General features: G+C 36.6%; 1 protein-coding gene across 1 annotated transcript in view; it reads left to right on the top strand.

The window, feature by feature from the left end:
• The window catches only part of LOC136036178 (uncharacterized phosphotransferase YvkC-like), a 142,161-nt gene that overhangs the window by 53,528 nt on the left and 62,777 nt on the right, over positions 1-25,856 (top strand). The window contains exons 10-15 of the mRNA XM_065718246.1: positions 6,083-6,275; positions 8,111-8,256; positions 13,862-14,125; positions 15,666-15,813; positions 18,437-18,554; positions 25,012-25,163. Coding sequence (XP_065574318.1) covers positions 6,083-6,275; positions 8,111-8,256; positions 13,862-14,125; positions 15,666-15,813; positions 18,437-18,554; positions 25,012-25,163 — 1,021 coding nt within the window. The remainder of the gene's footprint in view (positions 1-6,082; positions 6,276-8,110; positions 8,257-13,861; positions 14,126-15,665; positions 15,814-18,436; positions 18,555-25,011; positions 25,164-25,856) is intronic.

Genomic DNA, 25,856 nt, shown 5'->3' with positions numbered 1-25,856 from the left:
ATGTTATTTTCTGTTCGTTTTGAGTTGGCTTGGTTAGTTATTGGACGGTTAATTCGGAAAAATTAGAAAAAATGAGGTATTTTTAACTTGCGAACGGATGATTGGATCCTAATGAAAGTTAATATTTAGAAGGATATCGTGTTTCAGAGCTCTTATTTTAAATCCCGACCGGATCCGGTAACATTGGGGGGAGTTGGAGGGGGAAACATAAAATCTTGGAAAATGCTTAGAGTGGTGGGATCGGGATGACATTTGGTGGAAAAACTAAGCACAGGTCCTAGACACGTGATTGACATAACCTGAAAGTATCAACTCTCTTTGGGGGAGTTGCGGGGAGGGTTAATTCTGAAAAGTTAGAAAAAATGAGGTATTTTTAACTTACGAAGGAGTGATCGGATCTTAATGAAATGTCATATTAGAAAGACCTCGTAGCTCAGATCTCTTATTTTAAATCCCGACCAGATCCAGTGTCACTGGGGGAGTTGGGGGGGACCGGAAATCTTGGAAAATGCTTAGAGTGGAGGGATCGGGATGAAACTTGGTGAGAAAAATAAGCACAAATCCTAAGTACGTGATTGACATAACCGGAACGGATCCGCTCTCATCGGGGGAGTTGGGGGGGGGGGGGGGTTAATTCTGAAAAATTAGAAAAAATGAGGTATTTTTAACTTACGAAGGAGTGATCGGATCTTAATGAAATTTCATATTTAGAAGGACCTCGTTACTCAGATCTCTTATTTTAATTCTCGACCGGATCCAGTGTCATTTGGGGGAGTTTGGGGGGGATCAAAAATATTGAAAAACACTTGGAGTGGAGAGATCAGGATGAAACTTGCTAGGAAGAATAAGCACGAGTCCAAGATACGTGACAGACAACCGGACCGGATCCGCTCTTTTTGGGAGAGTTGAGGGGGGGGGGTAGTTGAAAAAAATTAGAAAATATGAGGAATTTGTAACTTACGAATGGGTGATCAGATCTACCAGATCCGGCGACACTGGGAGGAGTTGGAGGGGGAAACTGGAAATCTTGGAAAACGTGAAAATTGAGGTTTCTTTATGTTACGAATGGGTGATCGGATCTTAATGAAACTTGATATATGGAAATATTTTATGTTCCAGATATTCCATTTTCATTTCGAATCGGATCCGGGGACACAGGCGGTTGGAGGGGGGAAACAGAAATCTTGGAAAACGCTTACATTGGAGAGATCGGGATGAAACTTGGTGGGTAGAATAAGCAAATGTTGTAGATACGTGATTGATGTAACTGGACTGGATCCGCTCTCTTTGGGGGAGTTAGGCGGGATTTCCAGTGCTTTGGCGAGTTTGGTGCTTCTGGACGTACTAGGACGAAGAAAATTGGTAGGCGTGTCAGTGACATGCACGAATTGACTTGATAAGGTTATTTTCCCCGATTCGACCATCTGAGGGGGGGAGGTGGAAGGAGTGTAAAAATTAGAAAAAATGAGGTATTTTTTACTTACGATTGGGTTATCGGATCTTAATGAATTAAATAAAAAAACAAGTTTTTTTTTTTTAATGAAAGTAAGGAACAGCATTAAAACTTAAAACGAACAGAAATTACTCCGTATATGAAAGGGGCTTTTCCCCTCAACGCCTCGCTCTTTACGCTAAAGTTTGACTCTTTCTCTTAACTCTACTTTTTAAAACAGTAAGAAACTTTAGCGTAAAGAGCGGGGCGTTGAGGAGGAAAATTCGCTCCTTATTTGTTTTCTGAACGTCTTTGAATTAATGTATGTTTTGATTTTGGCTCACCGCACATGAATAATTAAAGCGAAATTTGCTATTTTTTTTTGGCTAAACGGCTTTCTTATAGTTTTGATCGGACGATTTTGATAAAAAAAAGGAGTGTGAGAGGAGGCCTAGTTGCCCTCCAATTTTTAGTTACTTAAAAAGACAACTGGAACTTTTATTTTTTTAACAAACGTTTTCATTAGTAAAAATATACATAACTTACGAATTAACTTACGTAACGAACTTCTATATTTGTATATTTTTATTATGTATTTGAGGGGGGTCCCTCCCCCGGATAAATACCTCGCTCTTTAAACTGAAGCTTGAATTTTGTCCTAATTCTGTAAGAATGACACCTGAATCACAAAGGCCGTAGAATAATAGTTAAAACCATTAAAAATAATTAACGTGGTATTTAGTAAAGAGCGAGATATTTCAGAGAAGATGAACCCCCTTATATGCGTTATACTTTCTGTTCGTTTTAGGTTTTAATGCTGCTGGTTACTTCCATCTGAAAAATTTTTTTTTATTTATTTTCTCATTGTTTATTTTTAATAATGCTAGAAAATCCTGCGGCCCTTCATGGAAATTCTCTTCCCTCATGACAAATTCCTCCATGGAAAGATCCTCTTGTGTAACCCCTTCCCCCCGACACACACCCCTCAACGCGATAAAGTCCCCCTGAAAACGTCTGTACATTTCCCAATAACCATTACTATATGTAAACAATTGTCAAAGTTTGTAACTTGCAGCCCCTCCTCCGAGGACTGTGGGTGATCAAGTCGTCATGAAAGACATAATTATTCGGTTTTTCGACTATGCTGAACAAAATGGTTGTCTCAAAATTTTGATTCGGTGGCTTTGGTGAAAAATGACTGTGGGAGGGGGCCTAGGTGCCCTCCATTATTTTTGGTCACCTAAAAAGGGCACTAGAACTTTTAATTTCCGTTAGAATGAGGCCTCTCGTGACATTCACCTAACCACGGTGATCCATATTTCCGTACATTTCTGAAGAATTCCATAGTTTTGTAGAAAGGAGCTTGAAAATTCTACAGTAGGGTTCTCTGATACGCTGAATCTGATGGTGTGATTAAGATTCTATGACTTTTAGGGGGTGTTTCCCCCTACTTTTTAAAATAAGGTAGATTTTCTTAGGCTCGTAACTTTTGACGGATAAGGCTAAAACTGATGAAACTTGTATACCTAAAATCAGCATAAAAATACAATTCTTTTGATGGAACTATTGATATCAAAATTCCAATTTTTAGAGTTTCGGTTACTGTTGAACCGGGTCGCTCCTTACTACAGTTCGTTACCACGAACTGTTTTATATAATTTTTAATGCATAATGGGTAACTTGCATAACTATGGAGGGTTGGCATAACCAGCATCTTCAAAGACATAAGTGCCTGACCGTTCAGTTATGTTGAATAAGAGCTGAATTGATTCAGAAATCTGATTTAGTTCAAATTTCTGCTCAATGTTCTCTCAAATACTTTCATACACTTAGCCGCAATAGTGTTAGCATCATAGTAGTAGTAGTATTATAAAGAGGAGGAGAAGTAGTACCAGTAGTCGTGTTTTATTAGTAGAAGTAGTAACGGTAATAGTAGTAGTATTAATATCAGTAGTAGCATTTACATGTTGCCTTTTGGTCAGTTGAACTCCCCTCTCATGATACCCCGGAAGTTTCATCTTGATACGTAAAGCTATTCCAAAATATTGCTGATGCACCCTTTTGACCCTCTTTGAAGTATTTTTCTTCTTAATGCTAATAGTCTTACAAGTAGTTGCAATTGAAGTAGTAGTTGGAGTTATTAAGTAACAGTAGTAGTAGTAGTCGTAGTATTAGTAGTAGTAGTAGTAGTAATAGCAGTAGTTGTGCGGGGAGGGGGCTTTGGTTGACCTCTAATCACTTTTGACTCTTAAAAAGGGTACTCGAAATTTTAATTTCAATAAAAACCTTATATGCCCCCAGGGCATAGCTTACAACCTTTGCCCTCGGGCTCTGAAGAGTTATGTTAACCCTGAAGGCATTGTTGTATGATCTTTGGAGTATTTTGAACTAAATGGTTCTTTAAAAATTTTAGTCGGATGCATTTCTGGAAAGGAGGGCGTGGGGGGGGGCTAGTTGCCCTTGCTGTCTAAAAATTTCTATGGGATGCATTTGGGGAGGGGGTAATTTGCCCTCCTACCACTTTTCACTCCTAAAAGAAAACTATAACTTTTTATTTTCAATTAAATAAACCTCCTCCAAAGCTTATACGACCATCCATTCCATGAAAAACTTATATACCCATAGTGAATAACTTACGAACCATGCCCCAGGCTCTAGGGTTTGTGTCAACCCTCAAGGCATTGTTATATGTTGATCTTTGGACTGTTTTGAACAAAATGATTATCTTAAATTTTGATGAGATACATTTGGGGAAAAGAGGGCCTAGGGAGGAGGCTAGTTTCTCCCTGATAACTTTTGACACTTAAATAGGCACGAAAACTTGAGATTTTTAATCGAATGATCTCCCTTCGAAGTTTGTACGACTACTCCTTCTAGTGAAGATTTTGCAAAGAAATGACGATTTTTGATATTTCCGTGAGTTTTTAGGAATTGGGCATGGGACCAAATATTGAGTTGAGGCTTAGGCCATAAATGTTCGTTGCCTCCGTCCCCCCCCAAAAAAATAGCACCAGTAGCCGCTGGTTAATTTGTGCCCCTTTTGGCATTGTGTGAGACAGGGCTTGCTTGTCTGTTTTTTATCCTTTATAGAAGAGCTATTGTTTTCCCCCATCGCGAGAATCCCACCCACAAGCTTAAGGCTGACTTAGGCAGGCAGCACTCGACCCTCATTAGAGAAGGAGAGTTACACGCCTTTCGTCAACTGTCATGGGCAAGCTCCAATCGATCCTCAGAATTGATATTAGCAATATAACTTCTTTCTCCCATCTGTATAACCTTTAACCTTTAACCATCTTTATAACGAACTGAAATTGGAAGTTCTACTGCTCTTTTCAAGTGACAAAAAAACTGGAGGGCAACTAGACGCCCTCCCACGCTCATTTTTTCCCAAAGTCACTCGATCAAAATTTTGAGATAGCCATTTTCTTCAGCAAAGTCGAAAAATCTAATAACTATGTCTTTGACCCTTTGTATAACCTTTTCCCACTGCAAACAACTTATGATCGTTGCATCATCTACAACACTTGTCCAGTGGCGTCATCTGAAGGAGGAATATTTCTTCGCTTTCTCCTAGTTTTTCCCCCTTCCCTAGATTTTGATTAATACCCTTTTTGGTATTTTATGAAAAAAGATTTTTCTGTGTTTTCATTGCAAAATACGAGAAAAACAGCAAAATTATCCCTCTAGATTTTGAAAATACATTTTGCCCTCCTCTAATCCCTACATTTTTGTGAATTGGCGCTACTGCCCTTGTCCCAAGGGCTGTGTGGGTCATGTAATACCCGGATGCATATTTATTATACCTGTAGATCATTCTTAACAAGATTGGTGTCTGCAAAATTTGATCAGATGTCTTGGAGGTTTATAGGGAGCTGGGTAGCAAAGTACATGGGAGGGAGGAATGGTTGCTATCCATCCGCTTTGAACCCTTAAAAATGACGCTAGAACTTTTAACTCCAATCGAATGACCTCCCTCCAAAGTTTTCATGACCAACCCTTCCACACAAAATGGTCAGAAAAACATATTCATAGGAGGCAAATTCCTATTTACTATGGTAACGCTAAAATGTTGCCTCTAACTCAGGCTGAAGCGTGAATATTCAGCTTAAAGTTACCTGGCACAAAGCTTATTATATGTAAAAATAAACTATTAAATAACTTTGTAGATACTCTGGTGAATGTCCACTTCCACTGGAAGCCTCGCTGTCCTATATTTTCGTGAATTGACGCCACTTCCCTTGCCCAAGAGGCTGTGTGGGTCATGTCATCCCCAGGTGCGTATTTATTATACCTGTGGACCATCTTTAACGAGACAGGTGTCTAAAACATTGGATCAGATGTCTTGGTTGGCTACAGGCAGTTGGGTAGCAAAGTACATGGGAGGAAAGAATAGTTACTCTTCATCCATTTTCAGCCTTTAAAAAGGACACTAGAACTTTTAATTCCAATCCTATGAGCTCCCTCCAAACTTCCTACGACCAGCCCCTCTACACAAAATGATAAAATAAACCAATGGGGGGTAAATTCGTATTTACTATGGCAATGCTAAAGAGTTGCCTTTGACACAGGTTGAAGCTTAAATATACAGCTTTAAGTTACCATGCACAAAGCTTGTTCTGTGTAAAAATAAATTATTAAATACCTTTCTAGATACTTTGGTGAATGTCCGCTTCCAGTTGAAGATTCGTTGTCCAAATGTGTTCTTGTCCCGTCTTTGAACGAAAAAGTCCCATTAGCACTTTCATTGGATAATGAATCAGCAAAAGTAGTGGGATATACTGGTGGAAAAGGTGCATCATTAGCAGCACTTCAGTCATTACAAAAGAACATCAGTTCTTCTGACGTAAGCTCTTTTAATATATGATATCCTATTAATTTGAAACATTACTTTTTATTTTTTATGTAAGATGAAACTTGTAATAGCTCTCCATCAGAGACACTTTTTAAGGGAAAAACTGGGGTTGTGAAAAATGATGAAAAAAGCTGGAATATCTCCCTGAAATCTTTAAGAAATGTCTGTCTCTCTCTCTGTCTCCTCTTCTCTCTTTCACATCCTTCCTGTTTTTTACTTCATCTCTGATTCGAGCAATTTATTCAAATTTTGAAAGAGTTAATTGACATGGAGAAGATCTGGTGATTTATCTTTTTTATTTAAGAGTCTTTTTTTTAATGAATTTTGTATTGAAGATCGGTTTTTCTCAAATGAATGCTTCACCCTTTCTAACCAAGTAACGTTCCTATTTCGAATGAAGGTTTTTGTTGGCTCAATTAAAAAGTCATTCCCTCCGAATTTTTTTTTAGAAATCTGGGTATAACATAATGAAAGGTAAATTCACAAAAGCTTAATATTAAACAAGACACAGAAAAGCAAGTCCAAGTACAAAATTGTTTGCATAAACAGTACAGATAAAACGTTGAATTATGTTAACCTTTATTGGACGAAAGCTTTTTTCAATGTTTTAATAGTTTGCATTCGATTATTCATACATCCATTCTGGGAAACAATTATTGAAGTTAATGAAAGAAACAACCGGGAAAATAAATAAAAAGAGGAAAACTATGCACATTGGTCTTTAGTTTATACAATGATCTTAGGGTAAAAATATCCAGAATCTTTTATATATTAATTAATGTGGATGAGTACAATATGCCTTTAAATAGAGAGACAAAAAAAGGAAACGCTAACTAGACAAATATTTTATTTCAAGACAGTGGAGTGGTGGCATTTTGTTATGCAACTTTACTAAAATCTAAAAAAAAGAGTTTACAGTACAGAAAATACTGAATGCACAAAGAAGGGATTTTTTTTTTAATGTGATAAAACTAAAAAAAAGTATAGAACTGAATGGTCGCAATAAGCTAAAATTAGTTTCCATAAAGCTTTGAAATTGTATTTACCTCTATTTCCAGTAATTCTTGAATAACCAACCTGAATCTTAATCATAAAATCATGCATCAGCTAAGAAGGAAACGATCTTAGATTGTTAGTAATATTGACACCCAGCCACCTTAATGATGTGACGGGAGGGACAGAAAACTACTTGCATGCCAGATGAGAAAGGGAAGCTGGCGATGACCTGAAAGAAAGGCACTTGCACTTATCAATGTTTAAAAAGACCAATATAAATAAATGCTTCAGAAATGTAACTAACGGACGTGGAACTCCTGAATCTATTATTTTTTTTTTACTTCTTTTGTCATTTCAACTTATATAGTGTCATTTCAGCCTGATTAAGTGGCTTATACACCCTTTTGTAACTAAGCTCAGATTTTTTTGGGAATTTCGATAGATATTGAGTTACAACATACTACCCAGCCCCTTTATGGTCTCAAAAATACCAAGGCCAAGGTCCCACCTTTTGGTAAAGGAATTTCTGGGCTTGACCCATCTCCCCGCTCCATTTGGCAAATAATGTGAAACGTTATTTTTTTGATTTTGCGATAAGAAAAAAAAAGCACTTTCATAGTTCATTCTGCTTCCCAGAAAACTCCCTATCTTCCCTCAGGGATCAAAATTTTTGGTATCTCGAAAGTAGTCCCTGACAGGAGCATAGGTTTTGCAGTCACATATAAGAAACATTTAACAAATTATTTGATAGATATAAAGACGAGAGAATGGTTTTGTTTCGCCTGTTAGTTTTGCTCTATAACTTAGGCTTTAACTTTACGAATTTGCAGTTTCAAGTACCGAAAGGATTTATCCTTACGACCAAAAGCTTTGAACAGCAAGTTAATGAAAATGGGAATATTCAGTCTGCTCTCAAAACATTAGAGGAAGCTATTCAGAGTGGCCGTGATATTTCTTTAAAGGACGAAGTCGAAAAGTGAGTCTCTAGAGAAGGTTGCTTGTATGATAAACCCCCTACCGCTCATGTTGTTCATTCATTGACACACTGGAGAACCGGTTTTTTTTCAGTTTCTCTCAGCTTAGCGTGAAACAAGACAAAAAGAAGAGACAGAGTAGATGGAAAATATATAATTTGGGCTATATATTTGCACATCAGGGGGGGGGGGGTAAAGTATTGGACAGAGTGAAGTTAGAAAGCAATCATTACTGTATAATATGCAGAATAACTGTACCTAACACAATAGGCATGAAAACCCGTTGTACTTTACCCCCATCTCCCCGTAGTTTGCAAATATATAACCCAAATTTGTTTCTAAAGTATTATATTTTTATTATACTTAGGTATATTTCATTATGATTGAGCGTCAGAAAATCATATAAGAAAAATATTGGGTAGGGGGTATATCATACAAGTACCTAGCAAAGTTTTTAGGTTCTTTTAAGATAAAATACAATTTTATATAAAACTCTGTAGGAATTCTTGTTTTTATTGATATAGATGGCATTATTACCAATTGACCAAGTCGGATCCTACATATTTGACGTTAAGCCAATTAATGAACGGAAGGAATTCTGCTACTCACACACCTTGCTCAATTTACACAAAACCTACTTAATAATTCACAAGTACACAAACTTTAAAATAGGTTGAGTTTCGTGAAAGATGAATTATGACCAATATTTTGGAGAAATTATAGTGGTATTTTCAATATATATATATAGATATATATATATATATATATATATATATATATATATATATATATATATATATATATATATATATATATATATATATATATATAATATATATATATATATATATATATATATATATATATATATATATATATATATATATATATATATATATATATATATATATATATATATATATATATATATATATATATATATATATATATAGCTATTGCTCTTTTAGCAAGAAAGACTTTTAACAAACATTTCAATTATGTTTGTATAATATCCTGTTACAGAAAGCTGGCTTTTGTATCAGACAAGGTATTTGAAGTGCGATTGATGTAAAAGATTGTTTGCTAGATTTGTACAATTTCAACATTTTACTTTTCAAATTCAAATGAAGTAAGACTTCGTTCAACAAATCTTTGGGCTATTTGCAATTTAAAAATTCGTATTCTATTCTTCATTCAAGTAGCTTTTTTTCTTCAGTTAACTTTTGCATTTTTTCATATGTATTACAGTAAAAGCCTGTGTTTATAGCATAGCAAATAGCACTATTAAAAAATATTGGTTTATGCCACATGAATGGCGACAATTGAGGCAAGATCTTGATTTTCAGGGAGTCTCTTTGAGAGTTTAATTTCTTTTTTACAACGAACATGTTGGCTTTATCTTGTTTCATACCAATTAAGTCCACATTCAAACTCAGAAATTTCCTTTTGAGTCTGTTAATTTCTTATTACTCCCTATACTTTAGTATCGCCAATTTAACAATCATTTTCTTTTTAAAATGGAGCATTTACGTCAAACTAACAAAATTTTACAACCTCTCATATGATAAATGTCTGAAAATATAAATGAATAATTCCTTTATCTCTCGAAAATCCATGTGGACTTACACCTAATCCAGGTAAAATTTTAACTAACTCGTTGAAATGCTGATTGCAATAAAATTTCACCTATAGATATTCAGCTAATAATATTTCACTTAAAACTTGTTACAACAAATGCTAACAACACTAATGCTTTTTTTCCTGTGGCCAGCCGTTTAGCGCAATGACTCCACTCTCTAACTGATGGACTTATCAAGAATGTTCTGTTGGCTATATTTGGGAAGCTTTTAATTTCAATTCTGCTCCAAATAAGAAATATAAATTCTATGTTTTTGCCTTGGCTCAATTGTGTAATATTACTTATAAAAAAGGAGGAAGGGAATTGCTCCATTAAGAAATTATTCTATTTAAGTAAAAACACATTTTGTTGCCCCAAACAAGAATTCTATACAGTTTCCTAGAATTTTATGCTATATTTATCAGCGACGGCGTTTGGTTTATAGTGCCAGTACCTCGAGTGAGGTTTGTGGTTGCGGCGATAGCTAGAAAGAATAATTGAAGGATAAGAATAAAAATAGAAGATAAAAATAGAAGACAAAAATAGAAGATAATAGAAGATAACGAATGAACAACAGCCCATAAAAGCCAAAAATTTAAAAACATGTTTAGAAAAAAAACTTGCCGTTTGTAGCTTATTCAATTACATGGGAATGTATATTAGCTTTTAGAACGGCAAGCCTGCCTAGAGTCTCAGGCAGGTTGACCAAGAATTTAAAATTGACATAGGACCATTAGATTGCCTGGAATGAGAGGTAAGGATTGCCTGGACAGGTCAAGCAGGGAATCTACGTTCCTGTATTTTCTTGAAAGCTTGCCATTTTTTTCAATATGTAACTTTATGGGCATAGTTTTGGACTTTTTTGGGGAAGGGTGCAACAGGCTAGCCAGAGTAAGAGGCTAATCTACTATCTTCAGACAAAATTTATCTTTTACTCATTTTTGATGATTTTTCTTGGTTCTACAAGTACCTCGGAGACTATTTGCACTCTTTCAAAAGCCGTAAACAGTGACATCTGAAAAACGTCGCTTTTTCACCTTTTTTAATTCTGAATTGTACCGGAAACATAAACAAATAATAGTCAAATGGAAATTGATTCTAATATTTGGTAGCTCAAATTTAATCATGTTCTCTCGGACTTCAGAGGGAAAGAACGTACTCTAAAATGGTTTTTAACCTTCTGACACACTAGGTGCCTCTTTTTAGTACCTCATTATTGTTATCTCATCTTGGGAACACAAGGCTTGACACCTATAATTTAGTGACATAGGATTAAAAGAAAAATCTTTTTTTACAGAAGTATTTGTATTCCGAACTGGAATTTCAAGCGTTTTTTTTTTTTTTTTTTTTTCTAGACAAGTTGACTTCCTCTCTCCCCTCTTTCTATCTTGTCTATGGGTTTCTGCAACAACGGCCATTGTCACGGAATTTGTACGTGTTTCCTCCCTCATACTAGTGGGCTTGGTATTTATCGTCTCCCTTATTCAATTACAGATTCTATACCCACATCCATTGTCATGGAAGTCGCCTCTGGGGATAGGAGATTTTCGATATCTCCAAAGTTTCCCCTATGAGAAAAACCTCTCTAAGAGTAGGTAGTAGGCCTACGTTTGCGTTTTTCATTGGAAAAGACCATCTTTCTTCACAATTTATATCTAAACCCAAGCTGGGGGGCATGGGTGCTCATCCTTATAGAAACATAGTACTGTGATCGTATCCGAATGATTAATCTTATTTCTGCTAATTAGATTACTGAGTACGTAAGTGTGATTGCCCCAAGAATCAACAACCATTTCTACAAGCTGTACATACAGTTTACCGTGTATCTTGAGTGGCTCCGCAAACGCATAATTTTGTTCCTTATTGGGGGCCCTCCACCAAGCCGTGGTTTATAGGGAGTCTCTGATCATCTCTATTTGGCAATCTCTGGCAAAATTTCCTTGTATTACAACTGTAGCAAGTAGCCTACCTTTGTCTTTGCTGAAATGCACCTTTGTGTCGTGTTTAACGGTGCTTATTTTATTAAACTATCTATATGACGATTGTTCTTTTTCAAAAACATCATTTCTCATTTCGATCAACCTATTCGCCAATTTGCTCATTTCTAGAATTATCTTCGGTTCCTTCTCTTTTCGGGATATTTTAAATATGCGTGGGTAATTTATAAAAAAGATTCCTTTAGTATTTTTTCTACTACTTCCCTAAGTTTTTTGTACATCAGCTATCATAGTACACTTACCTAACTCTAGCCATTTTAGGTACATATCTTCTAATTTTTAATCAGTTTCTTTGTATGTTTTGTGTCTCTCTTTCTTTCGCTTCTAGATATCATTTAAAGTGTTAGAAAGAAAGCTGATCTCTGCTTAAATGGCCTCTTTTAGTTTTTAAAGTCTCTCAAGTAATAAATCGGGAAAGCCGCTATGGCAGTTTGTGCTTTGTGATTTAGTTAAGGTTAAATTTTAGTCATCCAAATTCTCCTAGCCACCAATTTAGTTCGGCCGTATTTCAAAGCTGGAGATGTACAAATGTGCATCTATATCTTCTTTCATTGGCTGAAAATGTATCGCGCAAACCAAATCAAGTGCAACGATGGGAGCTGTGGCTCTTGGGATATCTTTCCTGCGAGTAATTCAATCATTTGTTTTATATCTTCTCTGTCTACCTCCCTTTCTTTTTTGAAATTCGTCTATTTTCATCTATTTATTATATGTCATTCTCCTCTTTGTGTTCCCATCCCTCCTTTTCTTCTCTCATGGAAATAATTATATCTGAGTTTTTTCTTCGTTAACTATGACTCGAGCGCGAGCCTACACTGTTTCGACTATTTGGGCGCTCTGTTTTCATATTTTTATTAATTATATTTAATTCGTTATATTTTTGTTTATTCATTATCATTAAATGTGTAGTTAATTACATTAATTTCACATTCATATCATTCTCTGAGTAAGTGTATTCTTGCTTAACTGGCCTGAACCCTTTAGGCTGGGTCTCTTCTTACCCCTCTCTTTCTCTTTCTGAGTCCTCATGTACAATGCCTCAGTATTTTTATATACCTTATATTACTGCATGGCGTACTACTTTCCCACCGTCTTATTTCAGAATAAGATGTAATGCTATTCGAGTATTTGGTTCAAACACATCCCTTGAATAATTGCGATGTGATTCTCTAAGGAGGTAATAATATGCAATTAGTCTATGATATTTTCCACTGATCTATGGAAAACAACAAAGTTTTGTATAATATTATAACCTGGTTATAATGCTGTGTCTATAAAAATGTTTCATTTAGGGCTACAGCCGCGAATTTTCCGTAACATGGAAAATTCTCCATATACGGTCTACATTGGCCGTACAGTTACACATAGGAATACATATAGTATGTAGGAATACCTATATGTAGTTACATATACGAATAGTGGCCAGGCCACAGATCATAGTAACAGGCCACATAGGGATAGTGACTAGGCCACAAAAATGCTTTAAAGACCGCTGAAAAGACACTTTAAAGGAAGCCCGGCTTAAAAGGGTAACTAAGAACTCGCCTTAAGTCTACACATTCTTATGGGCAAACGTGTTTAGCACATAAATGACCGGCCATACATTGGCAATAGAAAACTACTGCTGTTGTATTCCCTTATCTTTGGGGAAAATTTTTAACCAAGCTGACAAAATCAGCTCTGATATCCTTCTTCGACCTATCTCGGGTTTAAAAATAACCAATCGTAACTCAAGAAAAACTCACGTTTCGTTGTCAGCCTACAAATAGGACAAAAAAATCAACTTAAACTAGAGCTGAAAACCACATATACGAAACAAAGTTTGCTTATACCCGAATTTTATACTAAGGTTTGATTTATGTCAAAACTTTGGTGTTTCTAATCTAAGACAAGTACCGCACTTTTTTCTTCACATCTTGCTCTATTTTATTACCAAAATTGCTGAGTACGAACCATTGTTGCTTTTAACATGCTTCTTTTATTTTCATCTAGGCTTGTTGCTACAATAAGGAACAGTAAAATGTGTGATCTTGTACAAAAGGCTATCCAAGTGAATTTAGAAGAACTATTTCGAGATGGCATTAATGATGTAGCTTTTGCTGTTCGTTCTTCTGCAGTTGGAGAAGATTCGAATCTACTATCAGCAGCTGGACAAAATGAGACGTTTTTGAATTGTAAAGGGATCAGAAGTATTGAGGAGGCCATCCTACGTTGCTGGGCATCTGCTTATCGACTGGAAAGTGTTGAATACCGACGGTAAACGATTTTTAAGTATTTCAGATTGTATCTTGAATAAATTTTTGAAGCGTAATACTTATTTTGTATCAATTATATATTTTGTATTAATTTTATATATATATATATATATATATATATATATATATATATATATATATATATATATATATAATAGACAAAAAAGATGGTTTTAATATGTCTATTACAATTAGTTCACACCACTGCTTTTTCCTGCAAAATTGATTATTTTTGCATGATCTGTATAATTTCGTCCGTTTTTTTGCTACAAATTCATGTGCCATAACGGTTCAACGGCTGTATTGAAGTGCTTGTACTGAGCCGTTGCGAAACGGATTTGATATTTTTAATAGAAAACTTTTTTGAATCATGCAATGGAAATAACTGAGAAACTAAAGATATTTATCTAAAGCTCTCTATTAATGCATCACAAAGGACATGATGGCCATTCAAAGAAAACTTTATTCCTCAAGGTCTGGGGGGATATTTCCAGAGAAATGAGCATAGAACAAAAGAATTATATCTTTAATTAGGCATAGCAAGACTAGGCTAATACAGGTTAGCCGTTCCACTATTTTTCTTGGCTTCGAGAACTTGATTTAGCCTATTCCTATGCTATTTGACTACATTATATTAGTTTTTGCGTTTCAACGGCTAAAATGGACCGTTTCTATATGATTTTTTTTTGGTGATTTCCCTGCATATGATTTTGTGATTTATGCACGAGTTGTTTTGGGTAAAAGAATCGCATAGGTGCGAACTATGAGTTAATCGTAAAATTATTCCTTTTGACAGAAAAATCGGATAACAAACAAGAATATCTATTCGACTCTAGAAATAACAGCTGAGTCCATAATACTGCGTGGTGCCACATTGTTCCCAAGTGTAGGCCTACATGCAGCCAACACAAAATGAACAGCCAAGGTTTACATTCCCTCTGAAAATATTTAGCAACTCCTGAATTACCCCCTCCTATGAAGTTCCAATTTCCTCTTAATCTTTTTTAGTAACTTTATCTTGCACAATTTGGGAATAAAAAAGCAAGAACAAAACTGAGGGATTATCCCACTGAGGGGACATCCCACATGTTGATTTCTTTGTTCAAGTTCACTAGGTAAAGTGATAATCATTACTGGGCGAATTTTGGTGCTTTTTGTACCCATTTGATCTGTTCTGCCATGCAAATCATTTTACATGGAAAATTGAAAATTGGGCTCTTGTTGTTGCAGAAACTACGGTGTCGATGACAATGACTGGACCATTACTTTGCATTATATCAACTTTCTTCTATGGGTTTTTATCTCCTCTTCAGTTTTTACTTTTTCGGTGGCTCTTTTTCTGTTACAATTTTTCGTTTTCCTTGCCAGCTATTATTTCTCTCTCTCTCTCTCTCTCTCTCTCTCTCTCTCTCTCTCTCTCTCTCTCTCTCTCTCTCTCTCTCTCTCTCTCTCTCTCTCTCTCTCTCTCTCTCTCTCTCTCTCTCTTTTTTTTTTGCCAAAGAAATAAATTTTGTAATTTTGAATGGCTCATTTAATTGTAGACACCATGGTCAACCAATTCAGACTTCAATTGCTGTAGTTGTACAAGCGATGATTGATTCAGATGTCGCGGGTGTTATGTTTACTTGTGATCCTGCAACTGGCAATCCTGCGAAAGTTTTTGTTACTGCTAATTATGGACTTGGAGAGGTTAGAGGTTTTTTTCTTAAGAAGCAATGACAAGTTTACGAATTACAAAAGAAAATTATTTTTGAGAAGTCGGTTGAACAAACTAAAACTAATTAAATGTCAATAAGTTTGAATTAATTCGAAAACGAAACTGCTATTGACGCTTAATTCTAGCAATTACAAATTAAATTCTGATAAGCTACCAACCAATCCTGCGGTTGATTACATTCCCAAAAGCAGTCTTTAAGGCTAAGGAAATACTTTTAAACTTGCTTGAGGATGTAAATTTTCTAGCGTCAATAAAGAGATTGGACTTCTATAAGAACAGCTTCACCTATTTGACCAGTAAATAACTCGTAACTTGCTACATTTTTCAAATTACTGCTTTGAGAACTACTGTATTGTTATTAAAGAAATAAAATATCCAAACAATGAAGTTTTTTTATCTGTTGTGTAGCTTGACACCGTTTGTATTGAATAAGCGCAAATTATCCTAGGTTGATTGTCATAAACTAAGAGTTGGTATGTATATTAATTTACTAATCGATTCTTTCAAAGTAGGGGATTGGATACTACATATTCTATTAAAGGTCTTCAATGGTTGCTTCACTTTGGGCCATGATTGCAATAACGAGAAGACAAGAAGGAAAACATGATTGCAGTTGGCCCTTCTGTAAGGAGACCAGCTTGGTTTTTATGAAAGATTTTGCTCCAGGCGATTGGCAGTTAATACAGCACTATTTTTAAAAGCATATTTTTAAAGGGGCAAGGGAGGAAAGAACTCGAGGAAATGAAGCCGGCTTTCGACTAGGTAGAGGCTTTGCTGATAAAATCTTCGCCTTTCGCCTCATTATCCAGCAGTTTGAAAGGTACAGCCTACCCCTGATCTTGATGTTCCTGGATTTCATTGCCGCCTTCGACTCTGTCACTTGCCAGAAACTTTGGAAGATCCTAGAGAATGACGGAATGCAACTGAAGTTTGTTGAACTGATGAAGGCATACTATGACGCGTCAGTGAGCCGAGTTAGAGTCTATGGCGAAGAAACCGAAGAATTTCTGGTTGAGTTCGGAGTAAAACAAGGGTGTGTCCTCTCTCCGACTCTGTTCAATTATTGCATCGATTGGGTGCTTGAAAATGCTCTGTCGTCTTATCCAGGAGCGCAGATTGGACAGAATCTCTCACTGACTGACCGCGATTATGCGGATGATGTTGGCCTCCTGTCAGACCCCGTAGAAGCCCAAAACACGCTTGACACCGTTGTGGCCTGGTCAGACCTGATTGGCTTGAAAGTCAGCACAGAGAAAACGAAATTCATGGGATTTCACAGGACCATTCTCACTAACTGTCAAGCAAGTTCAGCTGGAAAAAGTCAACCGTTTCACATACCTAGGCTCCCAGCTTTGTACTGACGGATCTTCTGACGCTGATATCCAACAGAGAATACAGAAAGCACAGACAGTCTTTGCCTCCCTTTGGAAACCCTTATGGAATCGCCGCGAAGTCACTGTCCGAACGAAAGTTCGAATCTACATGGCACTAGCCCGCACTGTTCTCCTTTACTGATATGAAACATGGTCGGTAAAACACTGAATGCACTGAAGGTGTTTGAGCATACTTATCTGCGAAGAATTCTCACAGTACACCTGGCCAAGTCAGACCTTGAATCAATCGGGGGTTTCAGAAAGTTCGGTCACAGATGGTCAACTCAGTGGCTCGCTTTTGCAGAGCAGCTGGCAGAAGATCGAACATTGTCCAAGAAGGTCTCCAAGATCATCGATACCGGGCGAGGTGGAAACGCCTGATTCCCGCTACAAGTACAAAGTACAATTTTCAAAGGCAGATGTATAAACAATGTTACAGCAGCTTCTACCTGTGTTTTGTTTTTAGTGATTGTGATTGCATTTTTTCTTCAAAATTTTGTATTTGGGTTAACCTAGAGGTTCCATAGTAGTATTGTAAGTATGCATAGTAAACGCTTGTTTTTATGCCATAGCTAATTTAGTTAATCTGCAAAAATGGCAACCATTCAAAACAAATATATCTTTATTAAAGTGGAACTTTTGTCTTATAGTTAATATTACTGAATATGTGTCATGTAAAATCATAGACGCAACGATAAGTAATAGTAAAATAAGTCAAGTTTCTTTTTTATTTCTACTTGACTACAGATTACCTCCAATGAAGTTTAAGGATAGCTGTAGCTGCTCAAAGTTTTGACTTCAAGAAAACAAAAAATTTACCTGAAAAGGAGGACTTTAATGTATCATAGAGTGATTTTTACTGCCAAAATATTTTAAGTTTCTGGAGGGGCTAGGGGATTTTGACGTGAGCACCCATGAAATAATGACACAAAATACTTTCTAGATATATATTCGGGGGCATATCTTAAATTTAAAAAAAGGAAAGAAAAAAAAACAGACAACTATTTTTTAACTCTTTTCCAGTTCTAGTTTTATTGAAATTCTAGAAATAATTACTCTTAATTTCAAAAAGGTATGATGATGAACAAAAATATTATCAAATATAGTATTTCCTCCACTCAAGAGGTTTATTTTTTTCTTCCTCATCACAATATTACCCAACTTACCTCTACCCTTATAAATAGATGATCACTTTTTTATTGGCATTTTTTTTTATTTTTAGTCTGTTGTTTCCGGCAGAGCTGAGCCAGACACGATCATTCTGTCGCGGAATCACAAAAATGAATTAGCTTTGCTAGACAGACAGGTTGGGAAGAAGGATCTAAAGATCATTTGTGATGGTAAATATTACTGGTTATTTCCTCTATTTTTCTCCCATCTTTTCTTACTTCACATCCCACCATAAGGATCAGCAACATAATATGCATAACTGACTCGAACATAATTGAGTCAAATAGTAAACATAACTGACTCATTGCGGAGATATTCTATGCTCCATCTATCTGTGAAAGAGTGGTTTTTTTATTTTTGGAAAATTAATAATAGGTTTTCTAAGTTTTTTCCCTTTTTTTCCTCCTCTTTTTTATGTCTTTATGAATCCTGTTTGCCACTATTTTCTTGATCAATCGTCAATAGAATTAGATTTAAACCTTAACTACTAGTAGAAGATAACACTTTTTAAACAAAAGATAGACTTCTACCTGAAAATCCAGAAAATGTTCCAATTCACTGAAAAAAAATGTTTTTCTTCTAAAGGGATTATCTTGCGTTTTGGTTAAAGATTCCATTTTTGAATTTATTTGGTTTACGCTACCCTTAAAGAAAAAGTTCTTAGAAGAGGGTCATCTTGGTGTTTTTCAGAGAATGTAAGAGCATCATAGGCAGTGCAATAGCGCTACCTAAGGAAAGAGCAATGTGGGCACAACATATTATTTTTGGTCTTTTCTGATCAAGGCATTTCGTAAAGGAGGAGCTGTCGTAGAAACTTTGAAAGGAGCTCATTCTATTGGAATTGAAAGTTCTAGTGCCTTTTTTAAGAGTAAAAATGGATCAGATTGCAGCAATTTGACGTCTATCCTTTCCCCAGACACATCTAATCAAAATTTTTAGATAGCCATTTTGTTCAGCACAAGGTCCAGTAACTATATCTTTCTGGGTAACATCTCCCTATAGCCCTTATGGCAAGGACTATAAGTTATATTAGTTGTCTAATATTAACATGTGAGGTTTACATGGAACGGGTGGTTGTATAAATTTCAGAGGGGCTTCATTTAATTGGAAATTAGAGTTCTGATTTTACTTTTTTTATAGTCAATAGTGACTAGAGGGCAAATAACCTCCCCTTCCTCCACGTCCCTTTTCCCCAAAATGTATCCGAGAGAAAACTTGAGATAGGCCTTTTATTTAAAATAGCTTAAACATCATATGACACGGCCTTCGGGATTGACACAACCCTCCCAAGGCTGGGTGTAAGGGTTGTAAGTTGTGCCCCGGGGGCATCTAAGGCTTTCACGGAAAGATTGATCTTATAAATACTAGAAGAGGCCCATTTGATTTGAAATCGAAAGTTTCAGTTTTTTTAAGAGTAAAAAGGGATTGGAGGGAAACCAGTCCCCCTCCCTCGTGGGTTATCATTTCCCAAAACACATCATGTCAAAATTTTAAGGGAGCTATTTCCTTTATTGCTGTTGAAGATCAAGTAATTATGTCTTTGGGGATGTCAATTCCACCCTCTCCCCCACACAACTCCCAGGACAAGGACTATAAGTGAGGCGATTCGTCTATTCTTTATATACAATATTTGCTATTGAGAAAGGTAGGCGTTTTCGACCTTTACTCTACAAAAAGAAGAAGGGTATTCAGGTGAGCCTTTCACAGAATGTTGAGGGGAGTGTTGAACTTAACCATTAAGCTTTATGTACATACGAGGCGTCCAAAGGGAAGAAATTCAGGAATGAATGATTATGTCAATTTTGAGTTTCCAGGAAATGATAAAGGAGATGATCAATTGACCCAAAAGGTAATATTTGTACGCCACTACTACTACAACTACTACAACTACCATTACTACTATTGATAGCACTATTACTTCTACTACTATGATCATTACTACCACTAAAACTACTGCTTCTATAGCGAATACTACTAAGGCTGAGGATATTGAAATGAACATCTGAGGAAATGTTGAGGGGAAAGTTGAACTAAATCAAAATCTGTCAGGTGTATACAGATTGCTGATACAGGCATATCAGCAATATTTTTGGAACGGCTTACCATATCAAGATGAAACTTCTGGGGCATCATTAGAGGGATGTCAACTGACCAAAAGGCAACATCTAACTGCTACTGCTACCATTAATTTTATGGCTGCTGTTACTAATACTACTAATGCAACGGTGCTACTGCTCCTTCTACTACCATTACTACTATGATATTGGTACTACTAAGACCACGCGTGTGATGGTGAAACTTTAAAACAATATTGAAGGAGAAATTAGAACTAAATCAAAACACACTAAGTGTATGGAAATTGTCAAAAGGGGGTATCTCAAGAATAGATTTTGGTGTTAAGTGAGAACTATCAGAGAATGCTTAAAGGGGAAGACTAATTGACCTAAAGGTAATATGTATATGCTATTACTAACAGTACTGTCACTGCTACTTTTACTGCTGTCACTACTCCCACTACTGCTGTTACTGCTACTAATGAGAGATCGGAAGTTTTGGTGCTCTTTTTAAGATTCAAAAGTGACAAAATGTTTGTAGATACTACATCAACTACTACCACTACTACTACTATCACTTCTGCTCTTACGACTACTGCTTTTGCAGTGAGTACTTCCAAGGCTGAGGGGATTGAAATTAAAGTTTGAGGGAAAGTTGAAGGAAAAGTTGAAATAAATAAGAAGATACTATGTGCGTACAGATTGTCAAAAGGGCGTATCAGAATATCTTTGTAACGACTTACTGTATCAAAATGGAAGGAACTTCCAGGGCATCCAAACTTCTATGGCATCGAAATGTTCTGCTGGCCAAAAGGCAACATGCTTATGCTACTACTATTATTAATACTGCGATTACTACTGTTACTTCTGCTGCTAATATAACACTACCTCTGTTACCATTGCTCTCACTACTACCACTACTATTATGATGCTTGTGCTATGAATATTAAGGATTTGTAGGTGAAAATTTGAGAAAATATAAAGGGGGAATTTTTTACTACGTCAAAACACTTTCTGTACATGCAGATTGTTAAAAGGGCGTAGGATGTCAGGAATGGATTAGGGAATTAAGTTGGAACTTTCAGGGAACACTTAAGGGGAAAGTTCAATTGATCAATGAGCAATGTCTAAATTAACACACACATTGGATATACTGGTTATCAAAAAGGCATATCTTCAATATTTTACCAGATATATGAACTGGAAAGTCATTCCCCTTGTACTACAAGCAAGTACGATATATATTTTAAGTATTTTCTCTTTTGTCAATATTGAGAAACAAGAAGATTTAAAAAAAGCTCTAAAAATTATGGTGGCTATGTTTCATAATATCAATGTACTTCCATCAGGCTGATATGAACTAAAGTTCTATTCATACTATTACTACTACTACAACTAAAACTACTGCTTTTTTGGTGAGTCCTACCAAGGCTGAGGACAATGAAATTAAGTTGAAGAAATGTTGATGGCAATTGTTGAGGGAGGAAAGAAATCCTCCCCACGCTTGGAAGATTCTCCCCTGAAAAATCTGCCTGGAAATCCTCCCCACAATCCACCTGAATAATTTCTGAGGTTAATTAGAAAAGAAACTAAAAGTTTTGCTTACCTGTTTAAGTCAGAGACAATCCTATAGCGTGGTCTATAGCAAAGAGCCATAATGGTTCAATGTGTTAATATTTTGTTAAGCTACTACAGCGAGTCTAAATCCTAAAGTGCATCGACCCGTGTACTGAAGACTCGGTTTTATTATTTTTTTCGTCCATGAAAAAGACAATGCCAATAAAAAAGCAAACAGAAATTAATTTTAAAAACCTTTTCCAGAAAATAATTTTTTTTTTGAAGAATATCGTGTCTCAGAGCTTTTATTCTAAATCCCGACCACATCCGCTGAAATTAGAGGGAGTTGGAGGGGGTAATCTAAAGTCTTGGAAAACGTTTAGAATGGAGGGATCGGGATGAAACTTGGTGGAAAAAATAAGCAGATATCCTACATACATGATTTACATAACTTGAACGAATCTCCTCTGTCTCTTCGTTCTGAAAATTAGAAAAAATGAGGTATTTTTAACTTATGAAGGAGTGATCGGATCTTAATGGAATTTAAACCTTGAAGAATATCGCGTCTCAGAGCTCTTATTTTAAATCCTGACTGGATCTGGTGACATTTTGGGGGGGGGGGGGTTGAGGGGGGACCTAAGATCTTGGAAACGTTTAGAGTGGAGGGATCGGGGTGAAACCTGGTGGTAAAAATAATCACAAGTCCTAGATACGTGATTGACATAATCGGAGTGGATCTGCTCTCTTTGAAGGAGTGATCGGATCTTAATGAAATTTTATGTTTAGAAGGATATCGTGTCTCAGAGCTTTTATTTTAAATCCCGACCGGATCCGTGAAGGGGAAGTTGGGGAGGGGCGGAACCTAAAATCTTGGAAAACGCTTAGAATGAAGGGATCGGGATGAAACTTGGTGGGAAAATAAGTCCAAGTCCTAGATACAGGATTGACATAACCAGCCTGGATCCGTTCTCTTTGGGGGAGATGGGGGGGGTGTAATTCTAAAAAACTAGAAAAAATTAGGTATTTTTGACTGAAGAAAGAGTGATCGTATCATAATGAAATTTCATATTTAGAAGGACCTCGAAACTCAGATCTCTTATTTTAAATCCCGACCGGATATGTCGTTGGGGGGGTTGAAATCTCGGGAAACGCTTAAAGTGGAGAGATCAGGATGGAACTTGGTGGAAAGAAGAAGCACAAGTCCAAGATAAGTGACTGACATAACCGGGCCGGATCTGCTCGCTTTGGTAGAGTTGGGGGGGGGGGGGGTAATGCAGAAAAACTAGAAAAAATGAGGTATTTGTAACTTACGAACGGGTTATCAGTTTCTAGTGAAATTTGATATCTGGAAGGATCTTGTGCTTTACAAGATCTCGACCAGATCTGGTAACATTGAAGGGAGCTGGAGGGCGAAACTGAAATTCTTGGAAAACGTGAAAATCGAGGTATCTTACGAATGAGTGATCGGATCTTAATGGAACTTGATATATTGAAGAATCTTATGTCTCAGATGCTCATTTTCAATTCGAATCGGATCCGGGGACATAGAGGGCAGGAGGGGGGAAACAGAAATCTAGGAAACCGGAAATCTTGGGAAACCCTTAGAGTGGAGAGATCAAGATGAAACTTGATGGGAAGAATAAGCACAAGGTATTGATACGAGATTGACATAATTGGTGCGGATCCGTTCTCTTTGAGGGAGCTGGGGGTTGTTAATTTGGAAAAATCGGGTATTTTTACCTCAGCAAAAATTGAGATATTTTACCTGAAGCACAAGAAGGATCTTTTGCTTCAGAAAACTCATTTTGAATACTGACCAGATCCGGTGACATTAGGTGGAGTTGAACTGAAACCAGAAACCGGCAAACGTGAAAATTGAGGTGTCTTTATCTTAGGAATGGGTGATTGGATCTTAATGAAACTTGATATATAGAAAGATCTTAAGTCTCAGATGCTCCATTTTCAATATGAACCGTATCCGGGGACATAAGGGGCTGGAGGGGGAAGAAAATCTTAGAAACCGGAAATCTTGGAAAACACTTAGAGTGGAGAGATCGGAATGAAACTTGATGGGAAGAATAAGTTCTAGATACGAGATTGACATAATTGGTACGGATCCATTCTCTTTGAAGGAGCTGGGGGTTGTTAATTTGGAAAAATCGGAAAGATTGAGGTATTTTTAACTTAAGAACGTGCGACCGGATCTTCATGAAATTATATTTAGAAGGAAGTTATGTCTCTGACATCTTATTTCAAATCCCGACCAGATCTTTTGACATTGGGGGGAGTTGGAAGGGGAAACTGGAAATCTTGGAAAACGCTTATAAATGTCGTAGATACGTGATTGGCGTAACCGAACTGGATCCGCTCTCTTTGGTGGAGTGAGGTGGTGGGGTTCAGTGCTTTGGCGAGTTTGGTGCTTCTGGACGTGCTAGGACAATGGAAATTGGTAGGCGCGTCAGGGAGCTGCACAAATTGACTTGATAAAGTCGTTTTCCGTGATTCGACCATCTGGGGGGCTAAAGGGAGAAGAAAAATTAGAAAAACTGAGGTATTTTTAACTTACGAGTGGGTGATCGGATCTTAGTGAATTTTGGTATAGAAGGACCTCGTAACTCAGAGCTCTTATTTTAAATCGATGTTCAAAAACGGACCCGGATCAAACTTTTAAAAAGATTCCCTAGTGGTGTGGGGGATTTAATATTGGCAAAAGTACTGTCAAACAAGGTGGGATGGAGAATCAGTGTTTGCATCGGTATTCACATCAGGTGGCAAAAACATTGGTTGTTGTTGAAGTATGTTCAAAAGGATTAAATAGGTCAATAGCGTTAGATTTTTAGGCATTTGACCTAAAAATTCTCATTATTTGACTCTTGACACTCTCTAACTTCGCTTACCTTTTCAGCTCTTCTTTGCTTGCATTTTTTTATCTGCAAATGGTAGCTTTATTTAGTCTATAAAACAGAGGTGCAGCTTGAAGGGAATGATGCTTAAATTATTGTCATTTTCATTTCAGAAAAAGGAAATACTAAAGAAGTGGAAGTTCCTTTAAATGACCGCTCAAAAGATTGTTTAGATGACAACATTGCTCTTAGAGTTGGAGAGCTTGGTATTCTAACTGAGAAATACTTTGGAAATCCTCGTGATAATGAGTTTGCCATATCGAAGGTGATTTATCTTGGTTTATCATTTTTAGTTTTAACTTGTATTTACGGTATATACAGATAGATATAAATATTTTAATGAATAGCCTGGACACCCCAAAATGCAAAAATGGGTAGCCCGCATTGGAAGTTAAAAAATGAATATATTCTATTTAATTTCTAGCCTTCTGAACCTTTTGTGATGATTTGACATTTTTTAACTTTCTTTCAACGTATGTGGGAATATCCTATGCATCAAATAACGGAAAAAACCATTCTACTGTAAGATACGCAAAGTTTAAAGAAACCATGTCAGGAAGAGCAAGGGTGGAAAAGTGAAGAGAAAGGCAAAGTCCCGTCCAAACAGGACAGATCTCCAATTGCCAACGGGAAGGATCCACCGCCTTCTGAGAAAGGGCAATTATGCGGAGCGAGTTGGTGCAGGGGCACCCGTTTACCTTGCAGTAGTGATGGAGTATTTGGCTGCCGAGGTCCTTTATCTTGCTGGTAATGCTGCAAGAGACAACAAAAAAACTCGTATCATTCCTCGTCACCTTCAGCTTGCCATTAGAAACGAGAAGAACTGAAAAAGCTCCTATCGGTGGTTACCATTGCCCAAGGAGGCGTTATGCCTCACATTCAAGCAGTCCTTCTACCAAAGAAGACCGACAAAGCGGCAAAGGCTTAAATGAATCTAAATTTGGCACTAGGCCCTTTT

This window comes from Artemia franciscana, chromosome 15 (genome assembly GCF_032884065.1).
Source record: "Artemia franciscana chromosome 15, ASM3288406v1, whole genome shotgun sequence".
Lineage (NCBI taxonomy): Eukaryota > Metazoa > Arthropoda > Branchiopoda > Anostraca > Artemiidae > Artemia > Artemia franciscana.
Note: the sequence above shows the minus strand (reverse complement) of the source record. Positions and strands in the feature narration are given on the sequence as shown.